Below are 21,347 nucleotides of genomic sequence, written 5' to 3'. Positions count from 1 at the left end.
CGCCCTGCCCCCTCTCTGGCCCTGCCGGCTCAGCTCGCCGTGTGTGGGGCGGCGGCGGCGGCGCGGGGCCGGGCTAGCCGGCTCCGGGGCTGCTGACTCACTGTGTGTGAGGGGGGCCGGGCCGGGGGCACAGGCCGCTAGCAGCTCCCTGGAGCCAGCGGGGTCCCACCGGGTGGGAAGCCGCGAGGCAGCCCGGGGGTCCGCTCGCCGGCTGCTGACTCACGGTGGGCTCGGCGTGGAGCGAGGGTGGGCCGCGCCGGGGCCGCCGCCACTTCCAGCCTTGCCGCTGCTCCGGCCCGTGCGGGCTGGCCCGGGACCGCGAGCGGTGCCGCCCCGCGGGCTTGTCGCCGACAGGACTGAGCCTCGAGTGGAGGGGCCCGGCGAAACCCGCCGTACGCAGCGCTTCCCGCCGTTGTTATCAGCGCAGCCCGCTCCGGGTGGCCGCGCGAGCGCTCGCCTTTCTCTCGGAGTTGTGTTCCTCGGGACGCGTGGAGCTGCCACCACCTACCCCCAGCCCCGCGGCGAAAGGCTGCGCTAAAGGGAGTGTGGGAAACACGGAGGGGACACACACTGCAGCCTGGCATTTGGTTTGAAGAGGTGCCCGAGACGGTGCTTTGCCGCCGTGTCGGGTGCGGGAGCGACCGGGGACCGCCCGGGCACACGAGGTGACTAATCGCCCTGGCAGGTCTCTCCTGCAGGCGTGGGAAGGGAGTTCGGGGAGTTAGTTGTCGGGTCGCCGGAGAACATCGAAGTCGATTTGTAGTAGGTTGCCTTACACCTTCACGCCCCCGGGTAACTGAGACGGGAGCTCCAGCCAGTCGCCTCCGACAAGTCTCTTCCGGGGTTCAGGTGCGAAGAGAAATGGATTGGTGATGACAGAGGAGGCTTTGCACGTTCCGTGGTGAAGGGCTGGCCCCTCGCTGCACCTGTGGCGGTGCGATCTCTCTCACGTAGCTTGAGAAGATTCAGACCGGATCAACAAGTAGCGTAAGAACGCACGTGTACGCGAGACCTTCGGGATGCTGGCTCGGAGGTGGACTTGCTGGTCTGTTGAAGTGTGGTATTCCTGACTGGCGTGCGTGGAGCAAAGACCGTGACAGGATCTGGGTGGCTTTATCTTAGGGGGGTTAAGATGCATCTGTGGTAAATGAGAGGTTTTCGTTTAGAAGTTCTCATCTTGAATTAAGTCAGTTAGAATTACAGAACCAGCGTCCTCTTTAAAACCACGTACACATTTTTATTCTGTGAGTACACACGCATCTGAAAAGCATGGGTTTTATTTTATTTTTTGTTTAGTGCCTAGTATTTTGTCTTTCATAAAGTGGTAAAATTATGGTAAACTGTCATTATAGTCGGAACACTCTGTGATTGTCCGCTCTACGGTGGTGGTGGTGGTGGTGGGGGGGAGGTTCCCTGAAAGCTTCCCTGTTAGAGCAAGCTTGAGTCATGATGGTTACAGTCTTACTTTTTCCAGACTCCATCATGGAGTATCTAAGTCGTGGTTTTTGTCAAGTCATGATGCTTTCTTTGTAAGAGAAGTGATAACTAATGATGGTCACTAAAATTATCACCACAGACTCCAAGAGGTTATTCAGTGTTTGAGTGGTAAAATAGTTATTAACAGTTGAAAGTGGGACGGATAGCACAAAGTTATTTTAACAGGTCCTGAATCCATTATAAAGCAGTGATCCCTCCTAGGGACCTCACTGGAGCTTTGATTGGGTTGTTTTTCCTGAATGGCTTCGTACAACTGCTTATCCCTAGCACACCCATTAGTGAGGCTTTCTGCAGGTTAAAGTTTATTGAAAGACTACTTTTTTAGTCCTCTGTAAATGATGGTTTTTTGATTTTACTTTGTGGCATGTAAACATTTAGGCATGTTTAATATATTCAGTAACAAAGTGCCTAGTGTAGGGCTTACCACCACAAGTATGAAGAACTTGTTTGAATTTTGCTTTAACCAAGTGACAGCAACAAATCTCAATGTATATGGGTAAGGGGAATTCTGATTCATAGAATGAAAAGGCACCTTTTTTTTTTTTTGAAAAGGCACATTTAAAATCAGTAATCTATAATTTACATGGGACATATCTTACATGATGGTTTCACTTTTTTAGGAGGTTTTTTTTTTTTTTTTAAGTTCTCTAGATTTTGTCTTTTCGTAACTGAGTTTGTGTTGTTCTTGTGAGGGTGAAATTTCCCTCAGTCTTCATTTTTTGTCAGGATTCTAAGAAGGTTTGCATTTTCCTCTCCCAGTGAAGCGTGACATTCAGGAGAATGATGAGGAGGCAGTGCAGGTCAAAGAGCAGAGTATCCTGGAACTGGGGTCTCTCTTGGCGAAGACTGGACAAGCTGCAGGTGAGTGCTGCAAATGGGTTGCTTTCTCTTTTACCTGAAATGTTGAAGTTTCAAGTTTCTGTTGGAGTAGAGGAACATAGGGATGCATCCACACAGTGTATTGGTGGTATAAATCCATGCTATCATCAACTTATTGAGCTTCAGTTTTTTTAGCAGGAAGTTAGGTGGACCTTTAAACTCACTTCTTTCCTGGAACAGTTTTGTTCTGCAGGTGAGGGAAAGTCCTGTTCTTCTTGGGATATAGTGATCTGTGATTTGTTTCTGGTTTGAATTTTTACTGTGTTCCTTTACATAAAGGCAGCAGCGCGAGTAGCAGCTATCTTAGTGATTTCAGCACTGATTTATTTAAGGTGGATAGGGACTTGGGCCCCTGACTTGAAAATGACGAGGGATTTTGCATTCAAGTAAGTGACTAGCTGTCGCTTTTTCCTGATAGACAGTGAGACATATGATGGAAAAGCCTTGAGATTTCTCCATTATTACCTGGGACTTTGTGCATATCATTGCCCAGATGTTCTAGCTGTAATTGAACAATTGAGTTTCTAGGTTTGAAATGACTTTCTGATGATGGGTGTGTCCTTAGAATAAGAGTCATTGGAATAAGAGACCAGGAAGGGCCTTTGACCAGTAAAGTGGTAATAGTATTTAGAAGGTAGCTTAAGCTTAAAATGGATGATTTTTTAAAAAAATTTTTATTTATTTATGATAGTCACACACAGAGAGAGAGAGAGAGAGAGAGAGAGAGAGAGGCGGAGACATAGGCAGAGGGAGAAGCAGGCTCCATGCACCAGGAGCCCGACGTGGGATTCGATCCCGGGTCTCCAGGATCGCGCCCTGGGCCAAAGGCGGGCGCTAAACCGCTGCGCCACCCAGGGATCCCAAAATGGATGATTTTTTAAAAGTCAGTTTTAAAGTGAATATAGATCTTATCTAATGTAGAATGGATTAAGTTCTGGTCAAGTGACCTTGTGAATTACTTTGTGTAAGTTAGCAAAACTTCTTGAACTTGAGAACTAAGATTTTTCACAATTAAGGATGACTAACATTGATTAATTAGGCTTAGTTAATAGAAAATTGAGTAAAGATGTATGCATTTGGGAGGGTGTGTTTATATGGGTTTTGTATCTTATTTAAAATATCATTTGAAGTTATAATAAAACAGTTTTTTTTAATCTTATTTATTTATTTATTTATTTATTTATTTATTTATGATAGTCACAGAGAGAGAGAGAGGCAGAGACACAGGCAGAGGGAGAAGCAGACTCCATGCACCGGGAGCCTGATGTGGGATTCGATCCCGGGTCTCCAGGATCGCGCCCTGGGCCAAAGGCAGGTGCCAAACCACTGCGCCACCCAGGGATCCCAATAAAACAGTTCTTAAATGCTGTCAACTAGTTACTATTTTAAGCACAAATTTGATTTAGTTTATTGCATCCTCAAAGCAACTCAGTAAGATAGACACCGTTGTCCATTTTATACCTGAAGAAATTGAGCAAAGAAGAGGTAAATAACTTATCAAAGATCACTCATAGTATGTGGGAGAGCCAGGATTTGAGCCAGTTTGTCCCACTTCAGAGCTCATGGCCTTGTGGTGTAATGATTCTTGCTTTCCATACTCACTTATGGGTTATTAGTGGTTGCTGCTGTTTTTTTCATTTTATTTATTTTTTAAAGTTTATTTTCTTAGTAATCTCTACAGCCAACACAGGGCTCCAGCTCGACCCTCAGATCAAGAGTCACATGCTCTTCCAGCTGAGCCAGCCAGCCATCCCTGTTTTGTTCATTTTATACTGACTTCTCTCCTATTTAACATATTTATGGATTCCTTTTGCCTGTCAGTCAATGTGAGCTTGAGGCTGCATAATAGTTTTGGTAATTAGTCCATACAAAATATGATTAATAAGGTAATTTTCCAGAAAGAATTAGAAGGGGAAAGTTTAAGATTTTTCTGCTGTTGAAATTTCCAAATATCTATTTTCCTCCAGTAGCATGGATAATTACAAATAGCATGTAGTATAGTCAGCATTTAAAAATTTTATCCAAAAATGTTAACTGTTTTGCTTGAAATTCCTGTTTTATGCTTTGTTCTCTCCTTATTCCTTGCCTCTCCCCTTTGTGTGACTCAGAACCTGAGAAGTTGAGAAGTGTATAGCTAAACCTATTGAAATTTAACAGGTGAATCATAAGGACTTCAGAAACTTTTCCAGGTTATTTACCATTGTTTTCTTTTTCTTTTAAGATTTTTATTTTATTTATTTATTCATGAGAGACACAGAGAGAGAGAGGCAGAGACACAGGTAGAGGGAGAAGTAGGCTCCATGCAGGAGCCTGACGTGGGACTTGATCCTGGGTCTCCAGGATCACGCCCTGGGCTGCAGGCGGCTCTAAACCACTGCGTCACCGGGGGCTGCCCTACCATTGTTTTCTAAGAAAGAGTTTGATGAGTATAGGTATATACAATAGAAACCCTAAGGAAGTCTTGGGGCCTCCATATGTACCTAACTTTGCTGTTCATAATTGATAGGTTTATGTTTCCTTTGATTTTCGGTTTCCTGAGAACAGAAAATCTGTCTAGTCTATTAATCTTCAATTTTGTTATATTATGCACTTAATATACAGTTAGGACTGTGTAAGTATTCCATTCAAAAAATTTAAGGTAAGGTCCCTGACCTAGACAGTAATTTGGGAATTAGTGAATAAGGCAAGGTTGTTCATAATAGTGGTTGAAAGTGGTGATGAGCATCATCATACATGATGGCTAGGTTCAGGATCTGCAGATTTCATAGCCTGAGATTCTAAAAGGATTATTTTGAGTTCTGTGAGATTCTCAAAAGGAAGTTCTGGTCATGTAATTGTAAATAATCTCAGTAGGAAGAAGAAATCAGTATGATTCTTTGGGAATTAAAAAAAATTAGTATATATGAAAATGGAAAGAAACAGGGAATATAACCAAGAATGAATAGTAGCAATAGACTGAAATGAAAAGTGAGCTGAATCTTTTGCAACTAAGAGGTCATTTGTTTCTCTGTTAGGGTAAGAAGAATAACACACTATCAGTGCTTGGAGCAGATAATAGAATCTAGCAGGTGCTAGAGCAAAGGGCAGGCTGCTTAGTTCATGTTTCACTTTAGCCTTTTCCAGGAAGAAAAATGACTTTCAAAAAGAAAAAACATCAGAATGAGAGAATTAAAGACAAGGTAGGTGAGAGGAGAGAGAGCAGATACGCTCTTTAAATAAGTTCAAGTCTCTAGGCTCTGACAGTTTCTGTCTTTTAATTTCAAAAGCATAGTTCTAGCAGATATATTTATAGAGCCACTATTATTCTGAGAAAAGTCTTGGAGGATGGAGAAGTATTAAGGAAACTGAGGATGGGCAAACATTATTTCACTTTGCCTGAAGATAATGAAAAGGATAACTTCTAGACTCTTTAAACCAGTAATCACTAATATCTGGGACAGATTATTTGATAAGTAGGTTTTAATCACTTAAGACCATGGGTTTATTAAAAAGAGATTATTTCTTTTCTTTCTTTTTTTTTTTTTAAGATTTTGTTTATTTATTTATTCATGAGAGACAGAGAGATAGAGAGGCAGAGACATAGAGGGAGAAGCAGACTCCATGCAGGAGGCCCCATGTGGGACTCAGTCCCGGGACTCTGGGATCATGCCCTGAGCCAAAGGCAGATGCTTAACAACTGAGCCACCCAGGTGTCCCAAGAAAAGATGATTTCAAACTCATCTTCATTCTCTTTGGTTTGCAGGGCTCCACAGACAGTGGCTTGCTACTTGCTTTTTGTAAATAAAGTTTTCTTGGAACCCAGCCACACCCATTTGTTTACATGATGTTTATGATTGCTTTTGCACTACAGTGACTGAGTTGAGACCACAGAGCCCAAAAAGCTGAAAATACTTAATTATCTGGCCTGTCATAGAAAAAGTTTGCCAACCTCTGGGTTAGAGTACATATCTGATGTAAAGAAGGCATTTGAACATTTGCCATAATATTGATAGGTAAACAAGGTATTTGAACATTTACCATAATTTTAATGATAGGTACAGGTAAAGATCATTTGTCAACCTAGAGGGAAGTCTCTAGCATCATGTCATAGGGATCTGTCCTTGTTCTTCTGGTCAGCATCTGGCATTATGGCTAAAGCCATTTCAGAAGGCCTGCTTATTTTTGTAGATGACTCAGTATAGTAGAGGACAGAATTAAGATTCAGAGTTATTGCCAAAGCCAGCAAGATTAAATTCAGTGTGGCAATTATAAAGCTATATACTTAAAAGGTTTTTTTTTTTTTTTTTTTTTTCTTAAAAGTATTTATCAAAACAGAGGAAGGTGAGGAATTACTGGTCTATGCAAAAAAGACCTTAATGGATTCAGCCTAAACAAAAGTCCTATTAGAAGAAAGGAAGTAGGCTATCTTGTGTTACATGTGGTGGCCAGATCAAGAGAATTAGGCCATGACTCTTCTGGTCAGACCCTACCTGGAGAATTGTTTTCCATTCTGGGTACTACAAGTGTTACGTTTGCAAATTAGAGTCTATTTGGTGACAAGGAATCTAGAAACCAGAACATTGGAGGAACAGTTGAAATAGCTAAAGATGTTTTGCTTGAAGAAAGGGAAAGTTAGGAGATATAAATGGTAGTTATCTTCAGAAATTTGAGGCCATGTGGAGGGAGGCTAAAGACTTGTGTTTTAAAAAAGAACAAATAAATTTGACTAACATTCAAATAGTCTGCTTTCTGAACATTCCTATCATTAGAGATTGTTCATAATTGTTCCAGCATTGGGATCCCTGGGTGGCTCAGCGGTTTAGCACCTGCCTTCGGCCCAGGGCGTGATCCTGGAGTCCCGGGATCGAGTCCCACGTTGGGCTCCTTGCATGGAGCCTGCTTCTCCTTCTGCCTGTGTCTCTGCCTCTCTCTCTCTCTCTCTCTCTCTCTGGGTCTCTCATTAATAAATAAATAAAATCTTAAAAAAAAAAAATTGTTCCAGCATAGTAGGAAATACTGTGGGGGAAGGGACATTGTAGTAGACTACTTTTTTTTTTTTAAGACTTTATTTATTTATTGAGAGAGACACACACACACACAGAGAGAGAGAGAGAGAGAGAGAGAGAGAGAGATAAGCAGGCACCATGCAGAGTGCCTGACAGGAGACTAGATCCAGGGTCTCCAGGATCAAGCCCCGGGCTGCAGGTGGCGCCAAACCGCTGCACCACCGGGGCTGCCCTGTAGTAGACTACTTTTAAAAAGCTTTGTACAAGTGTAAAAGGAATTTGAGAGGGAGAAATCATTGTAGCCTGTAGTTAGCATGGAATACTCAATAGGACTTTAGCTGGACCTAAAAGGATATCTAAGGTTTATATAAGTCAAGAAGATGGGTGAGAAATTCTCCATGGGAATGCAGTGGGAGTGCGGCATGAAAGCAGAAGCATGTGTAGTCTATGCAGGGGTGAATGAAATAGCATAATGGGGAAAATCTTGGTGGAATCTCAGGTCAATACTGGGAAGTGAAGGTAAAGATGAGCTTTTCCACTGTATAAAGTTCCTTTTGTACCTGACACAGTCCCATGTATCCTGTGACTATTCAGGCAGATGAGGATTTCAGGACCCTGAATTAGCATTCTCAGGAGGGTGAGGTTTGCTTGCCCTGAATTAGAATCCTCAGGAGGGTGAGTCCACAATTGGAGAATATTAATGAAGCCGTGGCACTAAAGTAATTTTAACCTACATTCCAAGAGTACTTCTGTAGTTATTGAGTTGAAATATTCTGTAATTTTTTCTCTTGTTTCTAAAGCCGCTCCCTTAAAATGACTGTACCACCTTTTTTTTCCTATCAGAGGGGAGAGAAACTTCTGTGCTGAACACTTTTTTTGTTCATAGTTTAAAACTTAGGTTTTGCAGGGGCATCTGGGTGGCCCCGCGTGGGGCTTTCCCTGCTCAGCGTGGAGTCTGCTTCTCCCTCTCCCTCTGCCTCTTGCCCCTACTTGTGTTTTCTCTCTCTCTTTCTCAAATAAATAAATAAGATCTTAAAAAAAAAGACTTAGGCTTTTCAGATAGATGAAGAATTTTAGGTATATCTTTAAGGGATAGAATACCTTTTTTTTTTTTTTTTTTTTTGGGATTAGAATATCTTTAAAGGGAAAATACCATAAGTTTTCTGTGAAAAGTTTATTCAGTGCCAGAGTGCCAGGGAAGTGATATTGCTAAAAGGTTAAACTGGGGAGAACTTTGGGAGAGGAGGAGAAGGGAACCTGGAATTGAATACCTTCTGTTTAAAGGACAGCTGCCATGATGGACTTGGAAATTCAGCAACAACAAAACACCCCTCCCATAACCTCATCAGGTTTGTGAGGAAGTTGATTTTACCTCAGGTGTCAGAGACACAGCATATTTCATGTTGTAGAAAACTGTGCTCTGAGACTATGAGCACTTTGCTGTTTATCTGTCATTAAAACAGGTAAATGAGGCCAAGAGAGGTGAGCTTTTCCCAGGGCCCTCATAGTAATCAAGTAGGTGAGTGCGGAATAGAATACAAATTTGGTATATGTTGTTCACTCATTTTTGCTACTCTGTTACCTTCTAAGAATGCTTTAAATTCTTATTATGCTTAATTTAGACTGATTTACAGTGACATAGGATGGATTTTATGATCTTGGGTCACTATTTTAATGGATATTTTCTAGTTTCTAATATTGATGTTTCCTTTTTCTTTTCTGAATTGCCTTCCACACAGAGCTTGGAGGACTCCTGAAGTATGTGCGACCCTTCTTGAATTCCATCAGCAAGGCTAAGGCAGCTCGTCTGGTCCGATCTCTTCTTGATCTCTTTCTTGATATGGAAGCAGCAACAGGGCAGGAGGTAAGCTACTTTAATGGCAGAAGGTAGACAATAGGAAAAAAAAAAAGTCTGTTTCAGTGAAAGAAATGCCTGCCTGCACTGTGGTACTAATGTGGAAGGGATAGCTGGGAGGACAGCTCAGGACTTATCATGTCAGTTTCTCTTTGTTACAGGGCATTTGATACTTTGGGTCTGTTCCATGCTTTGCTTTGTAAGTGGAGATTGTCAGTGGTCCCTGGAATCCTCATTACATCAGGGTCACAAACTGATTCTTGTCTTTGAGGTATTGTATTGCCACACCTTTGTAATGTTTTTTGTGTCTGTGGTACCTTTCATTCTGTGTCACAAAGCTCCCTGTGAGCACTAAATAAGTCTTGTGGCATCCCTTCTTGGCGTGTTTTGTACTGCGTATATGCCTTTATGGAGGGGTGAGCATCCATCTGTTTGTGTCTCATCTGTGCGGAAGTGACTCTGGTGTACCTGTACATGTCCTCTACAAGTTTAGACCAGACCCTGAACCGTACTGAAGAGTGCCTCTTTGGAATCAGCCTCTTCTGAACTTTTCAAAGATATATTTTCTGCAGTTCAGGAGGAGACACTACCAAAGTTAAAACTTACTCAGTAAAAAGCAGCAGATCCAAGTAGGATAGATTATGGTTGAATCTGTTTGTAGAAAGAACATAGTTGTCTTTTCTATAGGTACATTGCTCAGTATTCACTGAGTGTGGGCTATGTGTTAAACATAGTTACATGGGATTACATTTATAAAAACATAGTGACTGCTCTCATGGGGATTATATTTTAATGAGGAAGGCAGGCAATAAACAAATATATAATATGTCAGGTAATATAAGGACAAGGGTAGGAATTGCTGGTTGGTTATATGTCTAATTGTTTGCTCTGGCCCCTGTGGGTGTATAAATAAAAGGTATGAAAGGGCACAGTAGCATTCTGAGTAAATAGTGAGGAATTTTAGAAATCTAGGACATAGGGATCCCACTTTGAAATCAGGTCTTTGGTAAAATCTGCTTTCTTGCCTTAATGATTCTTTGAGGCCTAGTTTAAACACCATAAACTAACTTTATTTGTAGAAAATTCATTTGTAGAGAAGTCTTCAAATTTGTGGCAGCACTCTGTTTCGTGATAGTAAATAAAAAATAGTTAATATTTAGATGGCTTTTTTTGTTGTTGTTTTTTAAAGATTTTATTCATGAGAGACACATAGAGAGAGAGAGAGAGAGAGAGAGGCAGAGACACAGGCAGAGGGAGAAGCAGACCCCATGCAGGGAGCCCGATGTGGGACTTGATCCTGGGTCTCCAGGATCACTCCCTGGGCTGAAGGCAGTGCTAAACCACTGAGCCACCCGGGCTGCTGTAGATGGCTGTTTTTTTTTTTTTTTAACCAAAGCATTAGAAATATTTTTTATGAATAATTTAAAAGAAAAAGTGATTTTAAAGGGATGTTAGTCTTATCTAACCTTAACTTTTCTTTTATTGTACTTGTTCTCATGAAAAAGTGACACCATCTTTTGTTTGAAATGGGGTGCCTTATAATGAGTGGGCCAAGAAACCTTAGTTTGAAATAGATTGATACATGGTACATGCAACTTTTTAGGCAGAAAAAAATTAGTTAACAAAGCTGCTTTTTTGCACACTGAAGTCTCCAGAATTTGTCCCTTACCATAACATAGAGTAGACTCAGTGGATGGAACTGCATTTGTGTAACAAGCAGTTCTACTCCTTTGTGGAGGTCTATTAAATCATAATTTAGCCCTCCTCTCCTGTCTTTGTTAGTGGGGTTTACTAGCCTTTATCATGTGTCTCTGTGTCTGGTTAGGCCTTCCTGTCTAAAATATCCTGTCTGCTTTACTTTTCTTCATATTTATTTTCCTTTTTAACATCTGTTTCCTCCTTAGAATAGAAGTTCCCTGAGGATAGCTACTTTGCCCTGTCCAGTGCTGTGTCCTCGGCACTTAGAATAGTTTGGCCCAGAGGAGTTACAGAATAATATTTGTTGAAGGAATGTGTGTATAATGCCTTCCCTGTGGTAGTGGTTGACGCTTAGGAGGTACTTTGTTGAAATAAGACAAAAATTTAGTGACTTGAGATACAAGTGTTAAGTGTGGTTACTGCATTTCTCTAGGTGAGTCAAGGTCTCTGACTTGGAGATATTGGAGTTATGTGTTCATCTTGGAACATCCTAGGTTCTTTTAAAATTCTTTCATTGAGTGATGGGAAAGGATAGAGGAGCAAAGTTATAGGTCACTGTCATAAGTAGTATTGTGGCCTGAGGCAAAAGAAGTTTGCGAACGTTGTTGAAAAAAGCTAGGAGTTGTATTGGGGAGTTTGGTACCCAAGAGGATGGAGGAGGGGATTTTCCTTGCCTTTTTCTGCTTGGGAACTAACCGTTAGTTGGATAGGTCTACAAAACAGTTTTCAGTTTGTTGTATTCCAAAAGGTGATAAGAAATCAGATTAGGATTGAATCAATTGCAGCACTAAGCTTTAGAGCCTAGAAAGAAAAGGGGTGGAGTGGGAGAGTGAGGATGGGGTGATGGCAAGGGGAGGGTAGTAGAGAATTGGGTTGAGGAGGGAACTGAGCCAGACCCTTTCCAAATAGTGAACTGAAATCTCAAAATTAACCTTACCTTTCAGGGATCTCCAGGTAGTTGCCCAAGAGAAGCCATTTTTGGTATAGTCTAACTGCAGTAACAGTAGCATGTTTTAAGAAACCTGACATTGAGTCCTGTTATTGAAACAGTTATTTCTGTGGAAAAAAGGAGTTTGTGTTAGAGAATTTCAGACTTGGAATAGTAGTTACTATTCTCCTATTAGGATTTAGTTAATAAGGCATTTTAAAAAATGGTTAAGTGTATTGATTTCAAACTTAAATGTCTGATTTCTATCACATTAAGCTTTTGTACTCAAATAAAGGCTTTCTCCAGAAGCAGGGACTTCTCAAATATTCTTACCCCTTTATCAGTCATTGTTAGCATTAACCAAGCGCAGAACCTCAAACAAAATAGTTGTATAGCAAGGCTAGTGGCCTTTAAAATTTTTCCTTAGAATTGAGGTGCTGGCTTCACCAATTATAGTACTAGATAGTGCAAAATTACGCACCCTGTAAAGGATAACAGATTCTCCGTTCAGTTTGTGAAAAATCCCTGCTCTAGGAGAAATGTCAGTACTGACTTGAACAAAAGCATGGAGATAGGGTCAAGTTCTGATTCCAGCAGCTGATATGCGACCTTGAGGGAGCCACTTCACATCTGGACTGTCAGGGAAATGGGGACAGGTGAGATGATGGATTAGAATTCAGTGTTTCTTAACTAGAGACCTACATCTGGGTGGCCAGGCTGTATTCCAGACAACTTGAGTCAGGAGCCTTGGCATCCATTTTTGTATTCTTTGAAAAAGCTCCCTGGATAAAATTGGGATGGTAAGCATTTCTAAGCCCTCCCAAGACATGTAGGACTATCAAGGACTCTTGTATTTTTGTTATTAAACCCATTCAGCAGATATTTTCAGTTCCATTCATGTCATGAACAGAGATCTTATGAGTTTGGCTTTTCAAAAATTTTTTTTTTTTTTTTTTAATTTATGATAGTCACAGAGAGAGAGAGAGAGAGGCAGAGACAGGCAGAGGGAGAAGCAGGCTCCATGCACCGGGAGCCCGACGTGGGATTTGATCCCGGGTCTCCAGGATCGCGCCCTGGGCCAAAGGCAGGCGCCAAACCGCTGCGCCACCCAGGGATCCCGAGTTTGGCTTTTCAGAACATAACTCTCAAAACTCTGAAATGGTGTTTGGCTTGCTTTTATTTTAGTTTTCATAGAATTTTTAATGAGGTTGGTTGAGTTTAGCACTGGAGATTAAGTAGCCACCAGAGGGCTTCAGTGAGTTACAAAGGTTCCGTTGAGTATCTCATTGGTGAATCCTCCAAATTACCATATAATGTCATCTGTTTATTTACTGAATTTGGACTTAGGATCTAAAGGCAGAAGATCTGTCTATTTGAATTATATTCTGTTCCTTTTCCTTCCTTATAATACTTATTAAGATAGCTCTGGAAGTACATAAAGGCATGTTGTTTTAGCAATGAGTTCTCCAGAAAGTTCAGTTTCTTTTTATCCTATGCTTTGATTAGGAATCTTTTTTTTTTTTTTTAAGATTTTATTTATTTATTCATGAGAGACACAGAGAGAGAGAGAGAGAGGCAGAGACACAGGCAGAGAGAGAAGCAGGCTCCATGCAGGGAGCCCGGCGCAGGACCCGATCCGGGGTCTCCAGAATCAGGCCCCGGGCCGAGGGCGGCGCTAAACCGCTGAGCCACCCGGGCTGCCCTGATTAGGAATCTTAACACAAAACTTGCAGTAAGAGAGTGATGTAAGATCTGCAGTACTTATATGCACTTTCTCAAAGCTGATATGTCACAGATACCTGATGGCATGTAGACTCTCTAGCATAGAACACTGCTTTAAATCAGTTACTTTGCATGTTCTCTCACTGCTTGGGTGGCAGATAGAACTGAGGGTGCAAAGCACCTTTATTATTATTTTTATTCATTCATTCATTTTTTTTTCTTTTTTGTTTTAAGTAGGCCCTACACCTAATGTGGGGCTCGACCTCAGGACCCTAGATTAAGAGTCACATGTTCTACCAACTGAGCCAGTCAGGTGCCCCCAAAGCACCTTTAAATAAAGCTTTAAAGTCTTTTTAAGTGTTAGGCTAATTCTGCTTTCTTTTTACTTCATCTAATATGTGCTAAATGTATTGTATTGTGATGATGAATTGGTTAGTTGCACTTCTTAGTATCGGAAAGGAAAGAGCCAGCTGAGCCTTTTCAGTCTTACAGGCAACTGTTAGGAATAAGACATTTGTGCTCAGTCTGAGGCTTTCTCCCCTTCATTACTAGTGGGTTCAGATTAACACATTACCATTATTATTTGCAAGTATTTAGGGAGAAATTTCTGCTTTAAAGATTTCTCAGCCATTGTAGAAATCTGTATTCCAGGCTATATATATTGGAAGTTCTGGGTCCCTCCTGGGAAGGTAGAAGAGGAATCTTGAAGGTGAAGCTCTTTTTCAAAAGATCACAACCTAAGCACAAAGATACTTTATGTCTAAAAAGCCAAGTTAATTCTCCATTATATAACCATTACACAGTGAGATACTGTAGATCAAGGCATGTCCCCTGAGACATTAAATAGAGCAACATGGGTAATAGATAAGGAGGGAATTGAAGCTGTTCTCCAAAGCAAGGTTTGTGGGAAGAATGTGAAAACATAATATTGTATGTACTGTTTCTCTGTTGTAGGTTGAATTGTGTTTAGAGTGCATCGAATGGGCCAAGTCAGAGAAACGAACTTTCTTACGCCAAGCTTTGGAGGTATGTGCCTGCGTTAATGCTACTTTCAGGTCTCTAGGCATTAGACAGACTGTGAATGTAAGTGACATCATTCGGATCAAAAGTATTTTCAGTAATTTTGTATTATCCAGGCACCCAAAGATCATTGATAATAATCCCACTCATGAAAATACTCTGGTTGAAGTTTTGAGACAGACTTGCTGTGTGACTCAGAGAAGTAAACAGCACCACAGTAAAGTTAAGTCAGTCAGTCACTGGTCATAGTAGCAGATAATACCATGGGCTAGATCATTTCTTAGGCTGGATTTGATGCTCTCTCCAGGACATGTATATTCAGCAGTAACAGTTCTGTGACTGTCAATCTTTGATTTCTTTCTTTGGCTTTTTTCTTTCTTTCTATCAGTCAATGCCTTTTCTCTTTCCTAGGCAAGACTGGTGTCTTTGTACTTTGATACCAAGAGGTACCAGGAAGCATTGCATTTGGGTAAGTAAGCTGGTAGAAAGTAATAAGGCATCCTAGCTGGCAAATGTATTCTGAACCTGGCCACTCTTAACTAGTTATGTATTAATAATTTATGTTCTGCCTACTTCTTTTTTTTTTTTTTTTAATTTTTTTATTTACTCATGAGAGAGACAGAGAGGCAGAGACATAGGCAGAGTGAGAAGCAGGCTCCCTGTGGGGAGCCTGATGTGGAACTTGATCCCAGGACCCTGGGATCACGACCTGAGCCAAAAGGCAGATGTTCAACCATTGCACCACTCAGGTGCACCTGTTCTGTCTACTTCTAAGAAGGATTTATAGTGGCTTACATTTACTGAATCTGTCGTGGAGAAATGCCATTTGGAAGTTCTAAGTAAGTAACCAAAGTTTATCTGTCAAATTTAGAAAGCAAAAGGGTCAAACTGCAAGTATTTTACTATTACATTTATTATACTTGTTTATAATTACACTTAACATCTATTTTAAAACTCAACAAATTGGGAAGCCAAGTGGCTTAGTGGTTGAGCGTCTGCCTTCAGCTCAGGGCATGATCCCGAGGTCCTGGGATTAAGTCCTACATTGAGCTTCCCACAAGGAGATGGCTTCTCCCTCTGCTTGTGTCTCTGCCTCTCCGTCTCTGTCTCTGTCTCTCTCTCTGTTTCTCATGAATAAAAATCTTTAAAAAAAAAAGATAAAATTCAAGAAATTAATTGATGCAAATATATATGGTAGCTAGAGTGAGCTGACTAAAGCTTTTCTGCTGTGTGGCCTTTTAAACACCCTAAAAGACTTTGCCTGCTGCATTTTTTTTTTTTTTTTAATGGTAGATTTGGACTATTTTTCCCAGATGGAAGAACATGGCTTCTCATGATCTATTAAGCTGAAAAAAAAAATGCCAATATTCAGTTTTTATCCTGCAAAATGATATTGCATATGGTTCAAATAGTAGCATTAATCAAATAATTTTTTTTAAAGTTTAATGTATTTAAGCAATCTCTACACCCAATGTGGGGCTTGAACTGATGACCCTGAAATCAAGAGTTGCATGCTCTTCCATGATCAAGTTCATACCTGCTTCAGGTGGGCCCTCCATCCAATGATTGGCATTTTTATAAGGACAGAGGGATTTGGAAACACACAGAGGAGAGGCAACCATGGGGTGACACAGGCTGAGACTGGTGATTCTAGGGGATTTCCTGCAAGCCAGGGAATACCAAGAAGAGCCAGCCACCCCCAGGAGCTAGGAAAGCAGTATAGCACAGATTTTCCTCGGAGCCTTAGAAGGAAATGTGGCCATGCTGGCACCTTGGTTTCAGACTTCCAGCCTCCAGATCTATAAGAGAATAAATTTCTGTTATCTTAAAAAAAAAAAAAAAAAAAGGCCAGGCAGGCACCCTCCTCCCCCAAAAGTAACAGTTTTATCGAGTTGTAATTCATAGACCAATAAAATTTCACCCTTTTCGAAGTGTATGAGCCAGTGATTTTAACTATATTCATAGTTGTACAGTCATCACCACAATCAGATTTTAGAACATTTTCATCCCCCGGAGAGAAACCTTGTACCCATGTACCTGTTCGTTATCATTCCCATTATTCCCTATCCCCTGCTAGGCAACCACTAATCTACTTTCTGCCTCTATTGGATATACCTCTTTGGACATTTCATTTAAATACAGTCCTGTAATATGTGGTGTTTGTGACTGGCATCTTTCACTTAGCATGTTTTCAAGGTTTGTACATGTTATAGCATGTATCACTGCTTTATTTGTTTGTATTGCTGAATACCCATTGTGTGGTTATGCCACATTTTATTTTAGCCATCTTTGTGTAGGGGTAAAAGTGGTATCTCGAGGTTTTGATTTGCATTTCCCTAATGACTAGTAATGTTGAGAATCTTTTCATGTACTTATTGGACATTTATATGTCTTTGGAGAAATGTTTATTCAATCTTTTGCTTATTTTTTAATTGGGTTGTTTGTGTTCTTATTGTTTATTCTGGATACAAGTCCTTTACCAGATATGTGATTTGCAAACCACCCCCCTTATGAATTGCTTTTTTTACTTTCTTGAATAGTGTCCTTTGAGGCATATTCTAATTTAAAACCTTTATTTATTTATTTATTTATTTATTTATTTATTTATTTATTTATTTATTTATTTATTTATTTATTATATTTTAGGGAGAGAAAGAGAATGCATATAGGCGTAGGGGTGCAGGGGGGTTAGAGGGAGAGGGAGAGAGAAAATCCTAAGCAGGCTCCATGCATGGAGCCTGATGCAGGCCTTGATCTCAAAGCCCTGAGATCATGACCTGAGCCAAAATTGAGAGTTGAATGTTTAAGTGATTGAGCCACCCAGGTGCCCATAAGTCCTGTTTATTTTTTTGTGCTTATGCTTTTGGTATCATCTTAAGAAATCGTTGCCTAATCCCAGATCCTGTGTTTTATGGGTTTAGCTCTTACATTCAGGTTGTTGATTTCTTTTTTTTTTTTTTTTTTAAGATTTTATTTATTTATTTGTCAGTGAGAGAGCACAAGTAGGCAGAGTGACAGGCAGAGGGAGAAGAAGAAGGAGGCTCCTCGCTGAGCAGAGATCCTGGGATCATGACCTGAGCTGAAGGCAGATGCCTTAATGACTGAGCCACTGGGGCACCCTGGGTCTTATGATTTATCAGTCATAATTTATTTATTTCTATATATGGTGCAAATCTGTTTGGATTGGATTTTCTCATCTGAGGTGGGAAGAAGGTGTATTTGGAGAGCATTGGCATGTCCCGAACTCTTGCCTTGCCCAACCCACCAGCCTTAGTGCCTGCAATTTTTTATGCAATCGTATAATTGCTAGACAGGAAAAGAATGATATCTAGTGGCTGTCTGAACCAAATAACTAGTTTCTGCATGTTCTGGGTGGAGATTGTCACTGTATTCAAATCTGAAGAAGCTTATAGGACTTTTGGGTCTAATGTCATTAGTATGCCAAAAACTTCAAAGAGATCTATGTTTCTCTTTGGGAAGATAGAACATTAGTAAAAAAAAAAAAAAAAAAAAAAAAAAATACAATTCTCGCAAGTAGACTACCTCTCTTTGAGTTCAGGCAGGTTTCTTTATCCTGAGTGTTCTTATGAGGGTGGGAGAGTAAGATGTTATAGTATTAAGGTATTAAGATTATGGATAACAAAGGGGTATATATTTTTTCCTGCTCCAGGTTCTCAGCTATTGCGGGAGTTGAAAAAGATGGATGACAAAGCCCTTTTGGTGGAAGTACAGCTTTTAGAAAGCAAAACATACCATGCCCTGAGCAACTTGCCGAAAGCCCGAGCTGCCTTAACCTCTGCTCGAACTACAGCAAATGCTATCTACTGCCCTCCTAAATTGCAGGCCACCTTGGATATGCAATCAGGTAACACCCTAGCTGCTCATGTGATGTTTTCTTAAAGCTCTTTTTATATCACAGTGGGGAATGGGGGGATGTCAGGATAGAGAATGTAATTAGCTGATTCTGCTCAAGCTCAGAGAAACCCAATTAGAAGAGTACCTTCCGGGCAGCCCTGGTGGTGCAGCGGTTTAGCGCCGCCTGCAGCCCAGGGCGTGATCCAGGAGTCCTGGGATCGAGTCCCATGTCAGGCTCCCTGCATGGAGCCTGCTTCTTGCTCTGCCTGTGTCTCTGCCTCTCTCTCTCTCTCTGTATGTCTCTCCTGAATAAATAAATAAAAATATTTTAAAAAAAAATACTGTGATGAGCAAGGCAGCCTAATTGTTAGAGCCAAGACCCTTACAGGTTTTTTTTTTTAAGATTTTATTTATTTATTCATGAAAGACACACAGAGAGAGAAAGGCAGAGACATAGGCAGAGGGAGAAACAGGCTCCAGGTAGGGAACCTGATGTGGGACTTGATCCTGAGACCTCAGATCACGCTCTGAGCCAGGGGCAAGGTGCTCAACCCGCCACCCAGGCATCCCGACCTTTACAGGTTTAAAAATCTCCCTTAACCTCTATCTTAGTCACTCACTTAAAGGGTACCACTTCTCTCCATGGTTGGACTAACCTAAGTCTCTTGTCACAGCTTGGAAGCCTTGGTAAAGGATGTTGGACTTTTCCAAAGGGTGTCAGATCAAGGCTAAGGAAAGTCTCCTCCACTATCCCCCATTTCAGTTGAATGTAGTGGATACCTTTCTTTTTTTTTTTTTTTTTAAAGATTTATTTATTTATTTATTCATGATAGACATAGAGAGAGGGAGGCAGAGACACAGGAGGAGGGAGAAGCAGGCTCCATGCCGGAAGCCCGACGTGGGACTCAATCCTGGGACTCCCGGATCGCACCCTGGGCCAAAGGCAGGCGCCAAACCACTGAGCCACTCAGGGATCCCCAGTGTATACCTTTCTGATGGAGTGTGAATATTGGGGCTCAGAGGTCATGCCTGTTTTTTGTAGTCAGCAGCTTTTATTAGTCATAATTTATCATCATTATGGATGGAACACTGGAATTGGAGGCAGAAGACTAGTGTAAATCCTGGTGTTACCTCCCTGGGATGTTTTCTCCGTGTTTGCATAACACAATGCCTGTACTACTTGCTTATCAGGTATTGTGAATATCAAATAGCTTGTATTGTCATTCCGAGAGGAGGAGCAGAAGCTCTATAAACCACCTTTCCTTGGTTGAAATTTTGGTTCTGTCAATTTGATTCTGTCAAATTTTGGTTCTTTGTGACTTTGGACAGGTTACTTAATTTGTCTTTAGGTCATCTCTAAAATGGTGATAATAATAATATCTCCTCATAGGATTGTGGTGAAGATTCAGTGAGATGATAAATGTGAAGCTCTTATAGCTGTCCTCCCTTTGACCAATATTGGCACTTTAAGATTTTGAGAGAGAGGGAGAGAGTGAGCGCACGAGTGGGCAGAGGGGCAGAGTGAGAAGAGATCATTATCTGAGCAGAAGGTAGGCTCTTAACCTACTGAGCCACCCGGTGCCCCTGGCACTTTTTTAAAGCTGCTGTCCTTTCATTATGCCCTTCCTTCAGGGACAAGACATGAATTTGCATTGGATTTCACAGAGGAAAATAGAGGCCATGTTTACATGAGCTCTTTCCTTTTTCTTCTCTAGAATTTGTATCACAGCTCAGTCTACTCCTTATTAGGAATGATTCTTTTACCTGTCTTTGTTCTATTCTGTCTTCAGTCTTCTTTATTTGAATCTTCCTCTTAGTCCTTTAATTGCATCGGCTCAAAAACACAGGCTTTTTTCTCTTTTGTAAATTGCTGTCTTCTTTCTGTCAAGTTTCTTGGAAAAGTTGAAAGAGTATCCTTACTTTGAGGTCTCTATTGACTCCTTGAAAGAATTAATAAGTCCCTTAGAACCTCTTGACTTTTGGGGAGAAGTTAATCCTTTAGAACACTTTAGGCTTCTTTGACATCACTGTCTTCTTGGTTCTCCTCCGTTGATTAACTATCCATGGTCACACTTTGCCGTTTCCTTTCCTCTTCCTTCTGACTGACTTTTAAATTTTAAGTGTGTCCTCAGTGTTGTTTTCTTAGTTGTTTTCTTTTCCTGTTCTGTTTCCTTTCTAAAATGCCGTACTCACCCATGACTTTAGCTGCTACATGCCACTAGTAGTTTCCTCACCTTCATCCTCAGTAGCTTTCCTCTCTCCTAAATTTTAGATCCAGATTTCCAGCTGCATAATGGACATATATACTTAAATGCCTTAGAAGAGTCTTAGCCTCAACATGTCAAAAAGCAAAATTATTATCTAACTCTTCCCTCAATCTTTTTTTCTATTCAAGTTAATGGTAATATATATATATTTTTTATTGTTGCTCAAGCTATTGTCTTTGGAGTAATTTTGACTCTTTTTTCTCTTAACCCCTCATATCCAGTCAGTTGCTAGATCAGGTTGAGTCTGTCTCCAAACCTACCTTTTCTATTCCATCTCTACAGTCACTACTCTAATTGGAGCAGTCTTCTGCTGATCTGTCTCTGAGCCCTTTTTCCAGTCCACTGTTTTTTTATTGGCCCCAAAGTCATTTTTCTCAAGCACAAATCAGATCATTTAACTCCTTTGTTTGAAATTCTCCAGTGGCTCCCCATATCCCCAGGCTACATTTTATTCTAACATGGTATGGAAAAGGAAGGCATCTTTTCATTTTCATCAGTTACCAAATGACTTCATGTGCTCTTGTTTTTGTGCCTTTTCTGTATTTTGTCTTCTTTGCATGGAAATTCCCCTTTGCATCTATCCCCTTGGTAAACTCGCATGCACCCTTCCAGGTCCAGTTCATATGTCTAATCTAATCTGT

General features: G+C 40.9%; 1 protein-coding gene across 1 annotated transcript in view; it reads left to right on the top strand.

The window, feature by feature from the left end:
- Nucleotides 1-21,347, top strand: part of PSMD11 (proteasome 26S subunit, non-ATPase 11) — a 31,390-nt gene that overhangs the window by 169 nt on the left and 9,874 nt on the right. Inside the window, exons 2-6 of the mRNA XM_025439954.3 lie at nucleotides 2,257-2,358; nucleotides 9,101-9,225; nucleotides 14,519-14,590; nucleotides 14,996-15,053; nucleotides 18,255-18,449. Coding sequence (XP_025295739.1) covers nucleotides 2,257-2,358; nucleotides 9,101-9,225; nucleotides 14,519-14,590; nucleotides 14,996-15,053; nucleotides 18,255-18,449 — 552 coding nt within the window. The remainder of the gene's footprint in view (nucleotides 1-2,256; nucleotides 2,359-9,100; nucleotides 9,226-14,518; nucleotides 14,591-14,995; nucleotides 15,054-18,254; nucleotides 18,450-21,347) is intronic.

This window comes from Canis lupus, chromosome 9 (genome assembly GCF_003254725.2).
Source record: "Canis lupus dingo isolate Sandy chromosome 9, ASM325472v2, whole genome shotgun sequence".
NCBI lineage: Eukaryota > Metazoa > Chordata > Mammalia > Carnivora > Canidae > Canis > Canis lupus.
Note: the sequence above shows the minus strand (reverse complement) of the source record. Positions and strands in the feature narration are given on the sequence as shown.